A 17,742-nucleotide genomic window follows, 5' to 3' on the forward strand; every position below is an offset into this window, starting at 1 on the left:
GTTGAGTTCATAAATAATTGTTATATGCCTTGACAATATTTTGTTTATAAAACAACATATCAATAATTTCCATTAATATTTAAAAATTTTAATCAAAATTATACAAACAAACATAATAAAATAATCCCATGCGTTAGTGCGGTAGAAAGAGCGGACAGTCTTTCCGCTAGTATATATAAAGAAAATAACATGTTTTGACTCTTTTGGGCTGACATTTTCTCTTTTCAAAATTACCCTCAATTTTCAATACAAATAATATATATAACAAATAGATAAAAGTAGATTCAAATATTAAAAGAAAATTATAACAAACACGATATGAATATATATATATCTGGTTTTTTCCTTTATCCTTTAAAAAGAGTAACAAACTAGACGAGTATATGTATACTTACTTTTTCATTTTCCCAATTATACCCTTAAACAAATTTTTATATAATAAAAATCGTTGTTAGTGTTTTAAAAATAATAATAATTTAGATGATATGTTTTTGTTATATTGTTGGTGTCATTGAAATAAATAATTATATTTAGTTTGATTTGTTATAATTTAAAAGCAACAAACATTTATATTTTTAGTTTTAATCAAAATCAAAATTTCATAAAAAACACCGTTCATAATTTTCAAACGTTAACGCAATATAAATAAATGAGACGAAATCATATTAATCATATGCCTTCATCTTTCTTAATCATTCTCACAATATTTATGTTTCTTTTTTTCCTACTAATCAATATCTATGTATCGTAAACACAATCCCTTACATGGGTTAGAAATTCACTTAAGTAAGACATCTAAGATTCAAATAACAACCGTTAATATAGACCTAATTTACACCAACCCATTAAACTCAAAACTCAAAAATGAAAATTACATTTTCTTGACTATACAAAAAAAAAAAAAAATGAAAATATCATGAACAAATATTTAATTTAATTTTTTCAAAAAATAAATAAAAATAATAATAAAAAAAGAACAATATATCACAGTGTCTCGTGGTTGTTCCTGAATGTTTTACAAACACACCCTCTCAGCCCCCAAACCCTTCTATTCTCTCTCTTCGTTTCTGAGTCTCCTCTTCTTCGCATTCGTTCTATCTATCTCTCTCTCTCTTCTTATACAAACAAACCCTCTCTTCGTTTCACAAACCCTACCCTCTCTTTCTCTCTCTACAATCTCTCTCGCATTCGCATTCATCGCTCAACGATTTCAAATCCCTAATTCCTCTTCCGATTTCCGATCTCAATCTTCACATGGCGATGAGCGACGGCACCAAAATGAATCTCCCCGACGATCTCTTCTCATCCAAACTCACCGATTCGTCGCACTCTTCTCTCAAAGGTAATTCAATTCGATTCGTTCGATCCATTCTAATTCCTTTTTCAATCAAATTCGTGATTCAATTCGTATTTTTAGGGTTTCGTAATTGTTTCGCAATTGTTACTTACTTGCTTTGTATGGATCTGTTTTGAATCTGAATTCGTGATTTCTGATTTGTCAGACGTGTTAATTCAATGCTTGTTCTTATTTTTTTGTTTGATTTTTTTAGGTTGACTTTAGTTTCGATTTGAAGGTTGATCTATTTTTGTTTAGTAGTTTTTTTGTTGATGCTTTAGTGAGTGTGATTTTTGAACTCTATTTTGTTTTGATGAATAGTGTGAAGTTCAGTTTATTGTTGTTATTGTTAATCTGAATCTGAAATTGTCATTAGTGATGAATAATATTTTGAGGTTAAATTGATTTGATTGATGTGATTTACTTGTTGATGTGTATTTATTTATTTTTTTAAAATTTTGATTTAATGTAGTTTAATTGTAACTAGTGGAGGATAATGATTTTGTTAAGCATTTATGTGAAATAGTTTTTTTATTGAAAACGCTTCACTTTCCAGGTTGTAAGAAGAATCGAAACTTTCGTTGATATTTTTCGTTCTTTTGATCTTTTGAATATAATCTGTATCGTGTTGTGGCTAATTGCTTGCTTTTTGGTTGTGTTAGATGAAGCATCTGGAGGACATGGAGAGAAAGGCATTGCGGCACTACTCGATGATTCGAAAGGTAGTTTGTTTATGTGTATAGAAACAGTGTTATTAAAAAATAGCGGCTATTGCATAGTAGAATTTGAACAAACCGCTATTGTTCTGTGATACGCTATATGGTACAAATTACTGCGAAATAGCAAATTGCGTGGCGGAATTTGAACTAATCAATGTTTTCTGCTATCTGCAGTTGATAACACTGTATAGAAATGAAGTTGAAACTAAAATTTAGTTGGATTTCCTCATTTTTGTGTATATTGTGACTGTTAGTTGATGAAACTGTTTTTATTTTCAGATCAAGTGTTATCTGACAGCAGCATACCGTTATCCCCACAGTGGCTTTATTCCAAACCTGTTGATGCAAAGCCAACTGGCAATCCAGTAGGGGTATGTAACTCTCGCAATTTTTTTACGCTTCTTGCATTCTCATAGGGTTTGTATACTTTTGAAGAAATCAATCAATGTCTGTTTGGGCGCTATGTTGCTATTTATTATTCTAGAGAGCTTAGCATTTAACATGGTTTTGATGATAATCATGTGCTCATTATCTTATTTGGTGTTTTGATTTTACAATAATGCATTCATCTTCCTTATGAAGTGTGCTCTGTTGCTTTTCTTTATTATTATTCTGGAGATGGTAGTCTTTACCATGGTTCTGATGATATTCCTGTGCTCATAATATTATCTGGTGTTTTGATTTAACAATGGTGCATTCATCTTCTTTTTTGAAGCAAGTGATAGAAAATCATAGGACACTAACCCTGTTTGAGTGTTATTTGCAGTTTAAGATTGTGATTTTTGTTTGCAATTTATCAAGGAGGCTATTGTTATAATTCAAAGCAGTGACAATGTGTCATATGTTACCCTGTCCAAATTCAAAGCTGATTTTTTTGATTCCACGAAGATTATCTGAATGTCTTTGATGATACACCTGTTTTTCAAAATCATGGGATTGTTGTTAAAATTATCGTCCTTCCAAGGAGCCCCCTTAGGGAATTGGTTAAGCAATTAAAGAAGATATTATTTTCAAGTACAACAATCAATGCATTAGTGACACTAGATGCTACACTTTTTAATTAAGTTTTTCCATTTTAATTCTTCACTCCAGTGCCTCTAAAAATAGGCTAGCATTTTCCTAAAACTACTAATGATGATTTGCGTGCTCAATTAGCATAACAAAAGCCATTGTGTAAGTTATATTCGTAAGGAATGAAATTATATAATGCAAAAATGAAATTACAAGACAAGAGAGATCTGGTGTATCCCTTGGAGCTCTGTTGTTTCTTTTGCCTATTCATATATATTCTAGTGATTAGTCACGTTACTACTAAAAATAGGTTATGCATGTTCTTGTTTTTAAGTCTTAATGAATAACTCTTTTGTTGTGAAGTCTAATGTAATGCTGGTAAGTGATAGGGTATCTTTTTGATTTTATTATGTTTTTTTGTGATCATGGCAAAGTGATAGGATATCCATATATTTTGTTGCCTGTCTCAGGTGAATTCCAATGATCCTGTACTGAAGGATAATTGGCGTTTGGAGGGGTCTTTGGACAAGAAAGATTGGAGAAAGACTACTCCCGATGTTGAGATCAGTCGAAGGTGGCGTGAAGAGGAGAGAGAAACAAGTTTGCTCGGGAGAAGGGATCGTAGAAAAGAAGATCGTCGTTTGGAGAACACCTCAACCTCGGAGAATAGGTCTTTGCCTGCTGATCGTTGGAATGATAGCCGTGGTTCTGGCAATGACTCTCGGAGAGAGAATAAGTGGTCATCAAGATGGGGTCCTGAAGAAAAAGAAAAGGATGCTCGAAATGAGAAAAGGAATGATGTGGAGAAGGAAGATGGCCATGCAGAAAAACAATCTACTGGTGCTAGCAACCGTGCAGTTTCTGATCGTGACACTGATTCCCGTGATAAATGGAGGCCACGACATCGCTTGGAATCTCAAGCAGCTGGTGTGGCCACATACCGTGCTGCACCTGGATTTGGGCTGGAGAAAGGACGTACAGAGGGCTCCAATGTGCGATTTTCACCAGGAAGAGGAAGGGCAAATTTCAATGGAAACCTTCAAATTGGAAGGCCTCCCATAGGCTCTAGTGTTGGATCTGTTCTTATGGATACTAATAAAACTATATTGGGGAAGCCTAGCCTTGGTGCTGATTCATATTGCTACCCAAGGGGTAAGCTTCTTGACATATATCGTAAGCAAAAGGGTGATCCAACTTTTGTGAGTATGCCTTCTGAGGTGGAACAAACGTCGCCGATAACTCAAATTGATTTGGTAGAACCATTAGCATTTGTTGCTCCTGCAGATGAGGAGGAGGTATGTAGAATATAATTGATGAAGAAACAGTTTTATTATGACTCATTGATGTGATGTTTTATTCGTATATATTCTTCAATGGTCACTTGCTCTATAGCATTCTTATTTAGTTTTGCATCTTCCTTTCAGGCTGTCCTTAAAGATATATGGAAGGGAAAAATTACTAGCAGTGAAGTCTCAGGCTACTCTAGAGGAAAGGATGGAGGGTCAATTGGTGATATATCTGGTGATACATCTTGCATGTATTTTTATTTGTTCATGTGAAATTGTGTACTTTTCCCCGCCATGACCTGTCTCCCTTGGCTTATTCCAGGTTCTGGTGCTTTGAGTGAAGGAAAACAACTTTCAATCAGTAGTGGTGGAAAGTTTATATCAGGAAACGAAATCTTAAATGAATCCGATCAACTTTTTATTGAATCAGCATCAACTGCTGGTTCATTGACAAATACAGCCGAGGGTGAGAATATATTATTCTTTATTTATGTTGCTCTATTCAGTTGAATAGAAAATTTAATTTTCTATACTTATGATGATTCGTTTTCAGAAGTCGCAAATTTTCAAGAAGGCAAGCAGAAACATGTGCCAACTATGGGCATGCATTGGAAAGATGAGATTATTCCCAGAAACAAGGCTGCTGAATCAGAGGCTTTTGCTTACCATCAGGGACAACTTTCTTCTTTTGAGGAACATGCTAATCAGGATGGGATCAAGTCATTGGCTTCAGAAATTAGTAAAAGCCTTCCTGATGATTCCCGCTCTCTCTTTGATTTTTCATCTTTGCGGCAAAGTCCAAGCATTAATCAACATAATGAGAAGAAATATCCATCTGAAAATGTTGCTGTTCCCGAGGAGTTGAGTTTATGCTATCTGGATCCTCAAGGGATGATTCAAGGACCCTTTCTTGGGATTGACATCATTTTGTGGTTTGAACAAGGTTTTTTTGGGATCGACTTGCTTGTTCGCTCTTCAGATGCCCCAGAAGGATCTCCTTTTCAAGAACTTGGTGACATTATGCCTCATCTGAGAGTTAACACAGGGTTAGGTTCTGATAGTAACATGGTTAATCAGTCAGAACCATCTGATGCCATTGGAAGAAACCTAAAAGTTGATGTAAATTCATTTGACTATAATGGGTCTTCTTTTGCTGACGATCAACCATGGTCTTCATCCCGACCCGGTTCTACATCCAGTGTTGGTATTCCTTCCCAAACACCTAATCGAAGTTATCACCCTGAAATCAAGTTCTCTGATGAGCAGTACTTCAATAATATTGGTGCACAAGATGAGGGTAAGTAATTGTTTTCTCATTTTATTATTATTATCATCTACTTATGTTTTGCTTTGAAGTTCATTTATGGTGTGTTGGCTTGCTTATTATTGCTTATGTCGTCACCTGTTCTAAAAAATAAACATATTTCTATTAGTATTGTATGGCCACTGCTAGTAAGACTTAATTTACGACGCTGTAAATGTCTTCCGACTCACTATTCAAATCACAATTAAATGACCTTAATTTTTGTCTTTATTTGTTATGTGTACATCATTTCTACTTTATGCTTAATTATTTGTTCATTTGTAGGGACCACAATGTCAAAATTGGCTGGAAGCAACAACGGCAACCCTTTGATGAGGCCTGTGGAAGCCAATGCTGCATATTCCCATCATACAGGAAAACCTGTTGCAAATGAAGCTATTGGGAGTGACACTCATAATAGTGAGGCAGATAAGTTACATCCCTTTGGTTTATTGATGTCTGAACTTAGAGATGGATCTCAGTTAAGGCGTGCACAATCCTCCAACAGTTCTTTAAGATTGGGTGACCAGAGTCATTTTACTGATCCACTAATTGATAGAGATGCTCCTTTTACTGATCAAAGCTCTATGGGTGGCATGGTTAATCAGTCTTCTTTCAGGGATACCTGGACCGACGAATATGGGATAAATAGGCATTTTAATCCTAATCAGCGTGTAGGTTCACTAGAAGATCAGTTTTTGTCTCGGATTGGACCAAACTTTAACAATTTTGATGTGGCAGACCATCTTATGCTGCAGAAGCTGCAGAAGGAACGCCTTCAGCAGCAGCAGGCGGAGCGACTTCAACAGCAGCAGGCTGAACGTCTTCAGCAACAGCAGGCTGAACGACTTCAGCAACAGCAGGCTGAACGTCTTCAGCAACAGCAGGCTGAACGACTTCAGCAGCAGACTAATATATCTAGTCATTTCCCTGCATATCTTAATGGATCGGATTTAGATAGATTTCCTGGTTTCTCTCCATCTCAAAGCAATAAATCTGGCATCCAGCAAATGATGCAGAATCCTGGGACAGATTTCGAACGTCTTTTCGAACTGCAGGCTCAACAACGCCAGCTTGAGATTCAACAGCAAGATATGCACCATCAACAACTACTTCAACAGTTGAAACTACAGCCCCAACAACAGTCTCAAGTTCAGCAGTTGCTTCTTGAGCAGTTAATGCATCAGCAGATGTCTGATCCGAATTTTGGACAGTCAAAACACGATCCTTCTAGGGATAACTTGCTAGATCAGGTACAATTGCGGAGATATCTGCATGACTTGCAGCAGAATCCACATTCTTTAGGGCACCTTGATCCATCAATGGAGCAGTTTATCCAAGCAAATATAGGTCTCAATGCTGCGCAAGGAAGGCAAGCTGATTTGTCAGAGCTCTTGTTGCAAGCAAGGCATGGAAATATATTGCCCTCAGACCAACAACTTCGTTTTCAGCAAGACCAGTTGCAAGCTCAGCAGTTATCTATGGCTCTTAGACAGCAGTTAGGGCTGGATGGAGAAAGGCATTTTGGTAGGTCACGACCAATTAATGAAACTGGACAGTTAGTAAGAAATCCATCAAACCACCAACTGGGTCATTCTGCTGGATTTAATGTTTCAGAAATCCACAAACAACAGCAGATGCTTGCGGCTCAAGAGGAGCAATTAAATTTCCTGGGAAGGAATCATCTTGAGCAGAACCAAAGAGGGTTCTATGATCCTAGTTCTATGATGTTCGAGAGGTCTTCGCCTGTCAATGTGCAAGGAAGGGAATTATTAGAACGCCGTCGCTTCATGCACCCATCAGATCAACTGGGTCCTTTGTCTTCTCATCACAACCTACAATCATCTGATGATCTATTTGGTCACCATTCCCTCTCTGGGAACAATGGCCATGTGGATAATAACTGGATTGATCCACGGTTGCAGCTTCAACATCTTGAAGCTATGAGGCAGAGAAGAGAGTTGGGGGATAATATCACATCAGCAGATCTGAACATAGCTGCGTCCGCTGCAGGCCATGAAGAGAGTTCAGGACGAGGTTTTGTGGACCTTCTTCATCAGAAACTGGGTCTTCAATCTGCACAATCATCAACTGTTGATAAGTGGAATCATCCCCTTTCGTCAAGAAGTCATGATAATAAATCTTGGCATGTTCCAGAGGCTAGCTCGATACTTCATCCTTTTGAGCTTCCTCCAGATCAGCAAGCCCATATAAATGATCCATTTCTGGAGAGGGCTCAGAGTGCAAATTCCAGTGTGCTAATGCATGATCATTTAACCAACATACATATGAACGAGCATTACAAAAATCTAGGGAATACTGAAAGAGTGCCTCTTCGGTCGAGATCTGGTTCATTACTTGAAGAACAATCACTGTTATCTACGAATAAGGATACTTTGCATCCCAATTACAGAATTCCTTTTCAGATTGGTAAATCATCTATGGAGAAAGACTTGCTTGAGTTGGATACCAATAAGGGACACAGACATGAATTTATGGGCACAATGGGAAAGTTTGTTCCTGGGATGTCAGACTTGTCAGAACAAGTGGAAAACCCCATGCCATCCATGGAAATGCCTTCTATTACTCATAGTAGACATAGCTCGCTAAGCAGTGCAGGTAATACACCATATAACTGCTATCCTTCATTACTTTGTGCTGCTATATAATGGTAGAATATACTGAATGAGACTCTGCAGGTGGTGGTGATGGCGGCTCTTTTGGTCGTGAGATGGGTTTGAATAGCTCACGTGGAGACGAAGTTTCTAGTGACAGGTAACACTTTTTTTTGGCACACCCTTACTTTTTCAATAAAAAATGTTCATTTAAGAAACTCTTATCTGGTGATTCTTGAAGATGCTTTGATTTTTTATCTTCTTTTTGCAATAGGCTTGAATTTTTCTGTTTGGGATGATGTTTAAGAATTGCTTTAGACTTGCCTAATCTTATAGTCTATATGATGCATTATTTTTTTTTAACTGCTAATTCTGTTGTTTATTTAGATTTGGTTGATGTGTTCCTATTGCGCTTTTAGCAATAGTCTTTGCATAAGTGTGCAGATTAGACGGTCAATTAATAGGTATTGTTCGGTGCAGCTGTTTGCTTTTTATTTTGGGAACTTTTTTTGTCCACATCAAACTTTCCTCTGCTCATAACTGATGCAGTTTGGACTTTGCAAATCAACATCCTTCACGTTCTGAATGCATATATCAGAAGAATTCATTAAGTATAAACTAATGTAACTTGCATCTATATCAAAAGGGTGAAAATAGGCCGGGGCTGCATTTTTTACATAAACAATTGCAGAAGAGTCACTTGCAGTTAAGATTAACCTTCAAAGCATTTGTTCTGTGATGATTTTCTACGGAGTTGATCATTATAAAATGAGAGTTGATTTATATCCACTATGTACTGTATAATGTAAGAGGCTTTTGGTCCTTCAAACCAACACATTTTTATGATTGGTTCAGCTTTTTAAAAGTCATTTTGTCTTGATTTTCCCCCCACTTTTTAAGCGTATCAATTTAAAGAAATAGACTTATCGTAAAAAGTGTTGATTAGTTTGTCGAATGGAGGGTTACTAGCATTTGTCATCAATTGATATAGATTGATATTTACAGGATTCCTCCTTCAACAAAAGGGTTTGATAATGCTTTCCATAAGCGCCCTCACGTGTCTCGGGTTTTGTCTTCCCCAGACGTCCAGTCAGACCAACCATCTGTACCTCATGTCAGTCAGAACCAATTATTGAACCTTGCATCTAACGAAGGTATGCGATTTTTGAATTGCCTGCTTTACCTTTTTCTGTTAAAAGTCTTAGCCAGTTGGTGAATTATAAAATTGATGTGATGGTAGGGAGGCGAGAATCCTCTGGAAATCTGTCAGCTGCCAGCATGGCTGATGCTCAAGCTGCTGGGAAGAAAGAGGCTCGGTTTAGATCTTCATCCTTCAGTGAAGGTGCCATGTCAGAAGCATCATTTATAGATATGCTTAAAAAGCCCGTTCTTCCTGAGGCAGATGTGCATCAAACCAGTGGAGCTGCGGCAGAGCCAGCTGATGGTGGTCAAGCAGGACGAGGTGGTAAGAAGAAGGGAAAGAAAGGGAAGCAGATAGATCCTTCTCTTCTTGGTTTCAAGGTCTCCAGTAACCGAATCATGATGGGTGAGATTCAACGCCCTGATGATTAATTTTTGATAATTATAGATTTGTATAATTTTTTCTTTTGCAATTCATTTCTTTTTTCATATTTTTTTTTGGGGGAAGGGATTACTGGTGTATAGTCCATTAGAGCATAGCCATAATATTTCTATACAACAGTTTTTTTACAATAGGTGTTGTATGTTTATTGAAACTAGTGTGTACAGTCACCGTTGAGTGTATGTATATACGAGGAAGCTATGCATTTTAAAGTTGTGTTGGGTAATGCATGTGAAGAGGATTATATTATCATCGTTAAATTATCTTTAAATAATATTCACCTCTAACATTAGATTGGACAACCAAGATCTGTAAGTGCGTCTGATATTTACTACATGAAATCCAAATCGTAATCCTAAATTTAGAATAATAATTACGTATCATCTCTCAAAAAAAGCCTATATATTAATTTTCAGAACAATAACATTTAAGTAAAATCCATTCCCTTCAGTCAAACATGTAAGTTATGTATGAGTTATTTTTGTGAAGTTTAATTTTTTGGCAGATATATATATTTTTTTTGGCGTTAATCCTCTGGTCTTAAGGAAATGTGACAACCCTAGTTTCTCAAATACAGTATACAAGCAGTTGTGCTGTGGCACTGTATCCCTTTTCAAATTGTTTTTTGATTTATACTAATGTCTATATATCTTTTTTTTTTTTTTTTTTTTTACCTACCCAGGTCCTCATTCTCAATTTTATCTTTATACTCACAACTTAACACTAAAACATATGCAAAGTTAATCTTCTTCATATGCAAAGTTTGTTTTATTTATATGTTATAGTAAATTTGTGATTAAATTGGCTTGTATGCATCTAATGTAGGGTGAAGCTTTGGTTCAGACTCACGAAAACTTAGACCATCTTTGCCATGGTGGAGAGGGTGTTTGGTCTGTTACCGTGGGAGATGTTGATGAGGGTGGAGAGGGTGTTTGGTCTGTTACCGTGGGAGATGTTGGTGAGAGTTGAGTAAGTAATTCAACTGATTCGATGGGAGGAGAATATTTTTAAAAAAGGAAATCAATTGAATAGTTAAAGATGGTGAGGACCGTAACTTCATATCAATTGAATGGTTAAAGATTGTGAGGACTGTATTTTAACGGAAAGATAACCGGTGTTAAGAGACAAGAGAGATACTTATCCATTTGATGTGAACTTAAGGGATATCAGTGTCTATTTTAAAATTAGAGAAGGTGTATGTGTCATGTAAAGAAAATTCAAGACGGGTGTAAATAATATTGATTTGTTCTTTGTATTTATTTTTTTTGTATGGAACAATATCATACGGATAAAAAAGATTTGTACTTAATTTTTATTGACTAAAGGTGAAGTATTTCTACCTTAGCAGTGAAAGTTCAAGATTATATAATACCACAAGCTACACATTTTAAATATTTTGGGTCCGTAGTAAAAAAAACGTTGGAGATAAAGATGAGGTGTAATAATCAAATTCAAGTTAACATGTTGAAATGGACAAGAGTATGTGGTGTTTCATGAGATATGAAAGTACCACATAAGTTGAAGGGAAGATTTTATCGGACAACTGTAAGATTGATGATGTTGTATTGAACATAATGTTTTGTTTAGAGACAGTAATTGAAAAGAATGTTGAAGGGTAAAGAACAAACGGGAGAATAAAACAAGTGTTCCGAGATTGAAATGTTGTGTTGGATGTGTGGTAATAATATATGAGATACAACTAGAAATGATATCATAGAGAATTGGGATAGAACCCATGGTAAAAAAATAGACTTATGCGGTTTGGATATGTAGTGAGAATACTTGTAGATTTTATGATAATATATTAGATAAACAGTAGTCGGATGAGGATTTTTTTTTTTTTTGGAGAAGCTAAAATGTAATATATAGATCAAACAACCTTGATTTCCCAGCACAAGATGTGCCAAAAAATCAAAGGAAAAGTGTCAAATACAACCAAAACAAAAACAGCTGAATGGTCGAAAACCAATTAAAAGGCACCTCTTAAACACGTTCGAGGATTAAGCCACCACATATGATAATAAAAAGCAAATCGAACATGATGTGCCTTCAACCACCAAAAGGTTTGAAGTTTTATTTGGTCATGGAGGTGTTGTAAAGTTTCCCCTTTTTGTTGAAAGATACTAGCATTTCTTTCTTTCTAAATGATCCAAACCATTCATAACCAAATCAAACAAAATTACTGACCAATTTTTTGTTGAGAAACTTCCAAAAGCACCAAACTGAAGATGAAAGCCGCAATGGAGTAACCAAAAAGAAGCCTAACCAATTTAATACACCGCTCCAAAGTTGACTGAAAAAATCACAGTGAATACATAGATGATCTACGCCTTCCGCTTTGCCACAATCATCCGCACAAAGCTGAGTAGCAATCATATTTACTCCCTTTATGATGAAATTGTCAGTTGTAGGAATGCCATTTCGAAGAAGACGCCACACGAAGATACTGACATTCAAAGAAACCTTTTTACGCCAAATAAAATTATAATCATCATCTGTAATGATTTGATCCACCGAGAGCAAGAAGTTATACACGCTACTGACATTGTAATTTTTTGAGACATGTAATTTCCAAAGCGAATTGTCATTGACATTTTCCTGCAAAACAATAGGATGCAACAAAGCACAACACTCCCCCAACTGATCTTCCTCTCACTCCATTAACCTCCTACGCCACTTCCAAACTTCACCCTTTTGCCCTAGCCTAACAATTACATATCAGCCACTGTTGCCATTTTAAACTTAGAAAGGTCAAAATAACCCCAGCTAACCAAGGATCCCATCAAAATATCGTCGAACCACCCTCCAACTCCTACCTCAACACAATTTATTATATTAGTTAAATTATTCTACCAAACTGAATCCACTCTCTCCCCCTCACCAATATTTCCTCGCTCATCACCATATCTAGTTGAAAGGACTTTAGACCACAAACTCCAACGCTCCTTTCTCAACCTCCAACACCATTAACTAAGTAAAACAATATTAAATTCTCTTAACAGCCTAACCCCCAAACAACCATACTCGTTTTTTGAACAAACTGCATCCCAATTGATCAAACTATTTTCCTAAAATCCTCACCCCCTTCCCCTAGAAAAAACAATTAAAATAGATTCGGCCTAAATAGAGGAAAGGTAAATGAATCATTTTACGGTTTAAACTGATGCAGCCTCAATCACCCAAGAGTCGGCCACATTAACACCAACCAACATGCTTTTAATAAAATTTACCTTAAGGCCCAAAATCGATTCAAAAAGGATAAGCACGACTTTCATCGCTCTGACATTCGCCCAACTCTTAGAGGCTAACAACAAAGTTTCATTTGCGAATTGTAAATGAGATGTGGGGATAATTTCTGTATGCCCAACAAAATACTTAGTATAGAGGCCGGCCTCCAAAGGTGCTTTCATTAAAATATTAAGACCTTCAATGGCTAATAAAAAAGAAATGGTGAGAGCGGGTCACCATGGCGTAAACCTCTTTCAATTTTAAATTCATAAATTGGGCTTTCATTCACAAGGATTGCAGAAGAAGCAATGGTAACACATTCCAGGATCCATTTACACAAAAGTGTAGGGAATTTCATTTTTAATATTACCGCTTCTAGGTATCTCCAATCAACCGAATCAAAAGCCTTCTCAAAATCGACTTTAAAAAGAAGAAATTCTTTTTTTAAAACCCAAGCATCACCCACCATCTCGTTTGCTATAAGGATCCCGTCAAGAATCTTCCTCCCTTGAATAAAAGCTTATTGAGATTATGAGATTATACTTCCCATCACCCCTTTCAATCTATTGGCTAAGACTTTAGCTAAAACTTTATACAAACAACCCACCAAAGATACCGCCATAAAATTAGCCACACGAAGTGGACTTTCCACATTTGGAATGAGATCTATAAAGGCACTATTGTGGCCTTTCGACAATTTCCCATTTCTATGAAATTTTGATAAAAAACGCATGAAATCATCTTTCAGGTCCTCTAAAAAATTCCTGATAAAACCAAAGTTAATTTAATCTAGTCTTGAACTCTTGAAGCTATCACAGTCCCCAACTGCATTTTTCACCTCCTCAAGGCTAAAAGATTTCATTAATTCACCACATTGAGCCAAATTCAAAGAATTAAAATTGAGATTGTCAATTCCTGATCTATTCAAGTCACTTGCCTTAAATTGGGTGGAAAAAGTGATTGAAAATTGCTCCTCTGACGCCATCAACACCCTCCACTTGGGACCCATTAACTGATAAATAAATAATAGCATTGGAGTGTCACCTAGATGACATAATTCCATTATTTTTTTTGTTGGAATTAACATCTCATTCCTTTAGCCAAGTCAAAAGAGATTGTTTCCATTGCTTGCTAGTGTTCAATTTAGACAAAGAAAAAAGATTATATAATACAAAATGTAGCTCCTCTAACTCTTCAATATCTAAATCGATATCCCCCCTTTTAGCATCAAGGGAAAAAATGCGCTCCTTTACCTCGCTGACACCACCCTCAAGATTTTGAAAATGGTCCTTATGCTAAGCCTTCAAACACCCTTTGAACTTTTTAAGTTTTTCCTTTAAAATAAATCCTCCCACCCTTCAACCTGAAAAGAGTTCCACCTCTCTTGCACAAACTGATCGTAACCTAGAAGATCCGTCCAACATTTTAACATACGCTGGGGGCAAGGTCCCCAATTAGCCACATTAATTGATAACAACACTAGACAATGATCAGAAAGGCCTCACACCAAAGCTTGTTGAATATAGTTAGGCCATTGAGCACACCCATCCTTAGTTAATAAAAATATATTGAGACAACTCATAGATACTCCGTCGCCCCAACTCAAAGACTATAGATGCTATATTTTCCTTCTTGTAAAATTTTTCACAGGAACTTGTTCAACGTATGGCAACTATTCTTTGGAGTCTTCGGAAACATCAGAACCTTAAACTTTGGAAGAGTTAAAATGCATTATGTGCAAATGCTATAATAGATCACGTCAGCTTATAGAAGACTTGCAATCTGCTAATATTCCTCAAAATGAAAACAACCATCAGTAAGCTCCTATGGTTTTTCTCACTAAAGGTACGGTGCCATCAAGTTCTTGTTCACGTGTGGCTTCTGATGTGCGTTGGCAGCGTCCGCAACAAGGTAGACTGAAATGCAAATTATCTTTTTCGCAGGTTTGTAATCATGCAAGTATTGGCTAATGTAAATAACACTCTGACCTCTCTCTAAAAACTACATCTCACGCCACTTCTCCCTTTCAAGATCCAAACCTTTGCCTCAAAGATTTAGTGGTGGTTGTGGGTGGTGTGATGAGTGGTTCTGTCCTCCTCACCACCTCTTTGTTCGATGGGTTGGTGTAGCTTTACGGTGTTTGGGTTTCTCACGGTGGCTCTTTGGTGGTTCTGTTTTCTCGCGGTGGCTCCCCAGCGAACATTGCAGCTCTCAATCTTTTCTTTTCGACGGCTGCCTCTGTACCACATGATCAACCCTCCTCCGTCGCTGTTCTTTCGGGATCTTCGCTGTCTGTAAGGGTCGTGATGGGTGGTGGTAGTTTCAGTCAAATCTAGACGGTATGTGGCAGATCTGTCGTTCTGATTGTTGTGGTTTCTTTTCTTTTCTTTAAAGTCTGGTGGGCCGATCACTTTTGATTCGAGATCGGGAGTCAATTCTCAGGTTCAAGTTTGATTTTGGGCTTTGAAGTTGGATGATATTTAGAGAAGAAGTTCTTCGGATGTGGCTCGGTGTTGGTGATGAGTATTGTGTTCTCTTTTACAAGGGTGTTCTTTTGGGGTGAGTAGTGGCGACGAGTGTTATGGATGTCGTTTTCTAGTGGTTGGTAAGTATAGGAGTTTTAGGGGGATGTTTATTTTGGTGGGTGTTGTCCTTATGGGGGTTGATTGCAGGGGTGTCTTTGTTGGTGATTTTTTCCAGGTGTTCCGCCTATATACGGCGCCTTGGTTTGTACTTTTTGTAACACCGATCTCTGTTCGTCTTGTGCAGAGACCTGGTTTTTAATAAAATTTTGCTGATTCGAAAAATAGTATTGGCATATGTGTACATGATAACGATGGAACTTTTGTTCTAGCATAAACTATGACTTTTCTCCTTTATGTCCCGTCTCTATAGGCGAAGCGCTGGGTTTCTTTTATGCTTTAGAATGGTTAAGTGACATACAGATGGATAACGTCAATTTTGTGGTGGAATCCAAAACAAACAATGATGATTTTCACTCTAATAGGTCTGATGTCTCGGAAGTTGGTCATAGTATTTCAGAGTGTAAAAGACTTTTGACTTTCCAATTTACAAACTCTCGGGTGAAGTTCAACATATGACAAGCATATGAGGTGACTTTGCTCTACCAGGAAAATCCGCATTATCAGCTAGTCCCACTATTTATTTTAAGACCTCTCATTGTATTAACGGTATCATTATCAATGAAATGCTATAAGATCTTTTATTTAAAAAAAGTGAGATTTAATCACCAATTAACTATTTTTTGGTTGAATATTTTTTTGAACAAAATCTCCCTTACTAAACTCAATTCTTTACATTTAAAATTAATTCTAAATCTAAATGAATTCCAAAATTATATGAAAATTGAAAACTGATTATTTTAGTTAAAAAATTTATCTACAAATTTATCTTTGTTTAGAACGGATATTCTCTAGACGTAATTACAGAAAATAATCAATCGAGCTGGATAGAATCATAATAGGTTGCAAATATCTCCATGGATTCGAACCCAAAACCTCGGGTTCTCATCCAAGTGCATCTACAAATTTTTCATTGATAAGTTAATTATTTTTAAAAATTTTAATTTAAAAACCCATAAGATGAATTAACTAAAATTAAATATACACAAAAAAATAGTACAATTAAAAAGAAATACGAATGTCCCTGTGATCAGCTCAGTTGACAGGGACATGTATTATTATATGCAGGGGTCGGAGTTCGAACCCCGAAAACTCCACTTATTCACCTTAAAAAAAGTGAAGGGTTAATAGGCTTTTATCCCCTGCAATATAGATCACTTTTGGTTTTCCCTCTGTAATATTTTTTTGTCAGATTTCGTCCTTTTAATTTATTTTTGTTTTGGAATACCCCCTAGGCCAGCTGACTGTGTATTTTCGCTGATGTGGCATGCTGAGTCACCTTTTTATGATAATGTGGCGCGCTGACTGTATAAATTTTTTTTTTATTGTGCACGCGTGGCATTTGTGATTTTTTTTAAATAAAATATAAAAAAATTCTAGAAAAATTTATAAAAATGAAAAAAATAAAAATACCGGAAGAATAAAAAAAAATCTGGAAAAATTAAAAAAATTCATAAAATGAAAATTAATGAAAAAATAAAAAAGTTTGGAAAAATTAATATGTATTGAAATTTTTCAAAAAAATTATACAGTCAGCGTGCCACATCATCAGAAAACGATGACTCAACGTGCCACATCAGCGAAAATGCACAGTCAGCTGCCTAGGGGTATTCCAAAACAAAAAAAAAATTTACAATGACGGAATCTGACAAAAATATTTTACAGCGGAAAACCAAAAATAACCCTATATTACAGGGATAAAAAGCTTATTAACCCAAAAAAAAATAAAAAAATTACGAATAATTTTTCCCCAGCAGTTATAAAAGAAGGAGTGAAAAAAGAAAACTGTAAAAGTGTGCGACTGGTGTCTGTAACGGACAATAGTAACTCACTTTTAGGGTTTCTTCCCTTCAACTCAACAAACCCTAAATTCTCACTTTTTCTGCATTCTCAGTTCCCTTTCGTTTTCTCTTTCCTTCGGTAAGCTACTTCTCTCTCTCTCTCTCTCTCTCTCTCTGCATTCATCATTGTGTTTTCCTTTGTTTTGATTGTTTTATTGTGTGCAAGACAGTTCGATTTA

The 17,742-nt window shown here is 36.2% G+C and overlaps 1 protein-coding gene across 4 annotated transcripts; it reads left to right on the forward strand.

Moving 5' to 3' along the window:
* Positions 1–1,011: 1,011 nt before the first annotated feature.
* LOC11439344 (uncharacterized) lies at positions 1,012–11,223 on the forward strand. Of its 4 annotated transcripts, XR_005642973.1 has the most exons (13): positions 1,012–1,342; positions 1,999–2,058; positions 2,335–2,426; positions 3,537–4,361; positions 4,491–4,587; positions 4,675–4,818; positions 4,906–5,649; positions 5,941–8,274; positions 8,355–8,430; positions 9,276–9,424; positions 9,511–9,816; positions 10,678–10,770; positions 10,816–11,223. XR_005642973.1 is itself a non-coding variant. In XM_013592476.3 (12 exons), the coding sequence occupies exons 1-12, from the start codon at positions 1,255–1,257 to the stop codon at positions 10,680–10,682; spliced, it is 4,920 nt and encodes a 1,639-aa protein (XP_013447930.1). In that variant the 5' UTR covers positions 1,012–1,254; the 3' UTR covers positions 10,683–11,223. The 4 variants fall into 4 exon arrangements, 3 of the variants coding, with proteins under 3 accessions (XP_013447930.1, XP_003622117.2, XP_039683457.1); XM_013592476.3 differs by having other exon boundaries at positions 10,678–11,223; XM_003622069.4 differs by lacking the exons at positions 10,678–10,770; positions 10,816–11,223 and having other exon boundaries at positions 9,511–10,144.
* Positions 11,224–17,742: the final 6,519 nt, after the last annotated feature.

The sequence above is a fragment of the Medicago truncatula genome, chromosome 7, assembly GCF_003473485.1.
Source record: "Medicago truncatula cultivar Jemalong A17 chromosome 7, MtrunA17r5.0-ANR, whole genome shotgun sequence".
NCBI classification, from domain to species: domain Eukaryota; kingdom Viridiplantae; phylum Streptophyta; class Magnoliopsida; order Fabales; family Fabaceae; genus Medicago; species Medicago truncatula.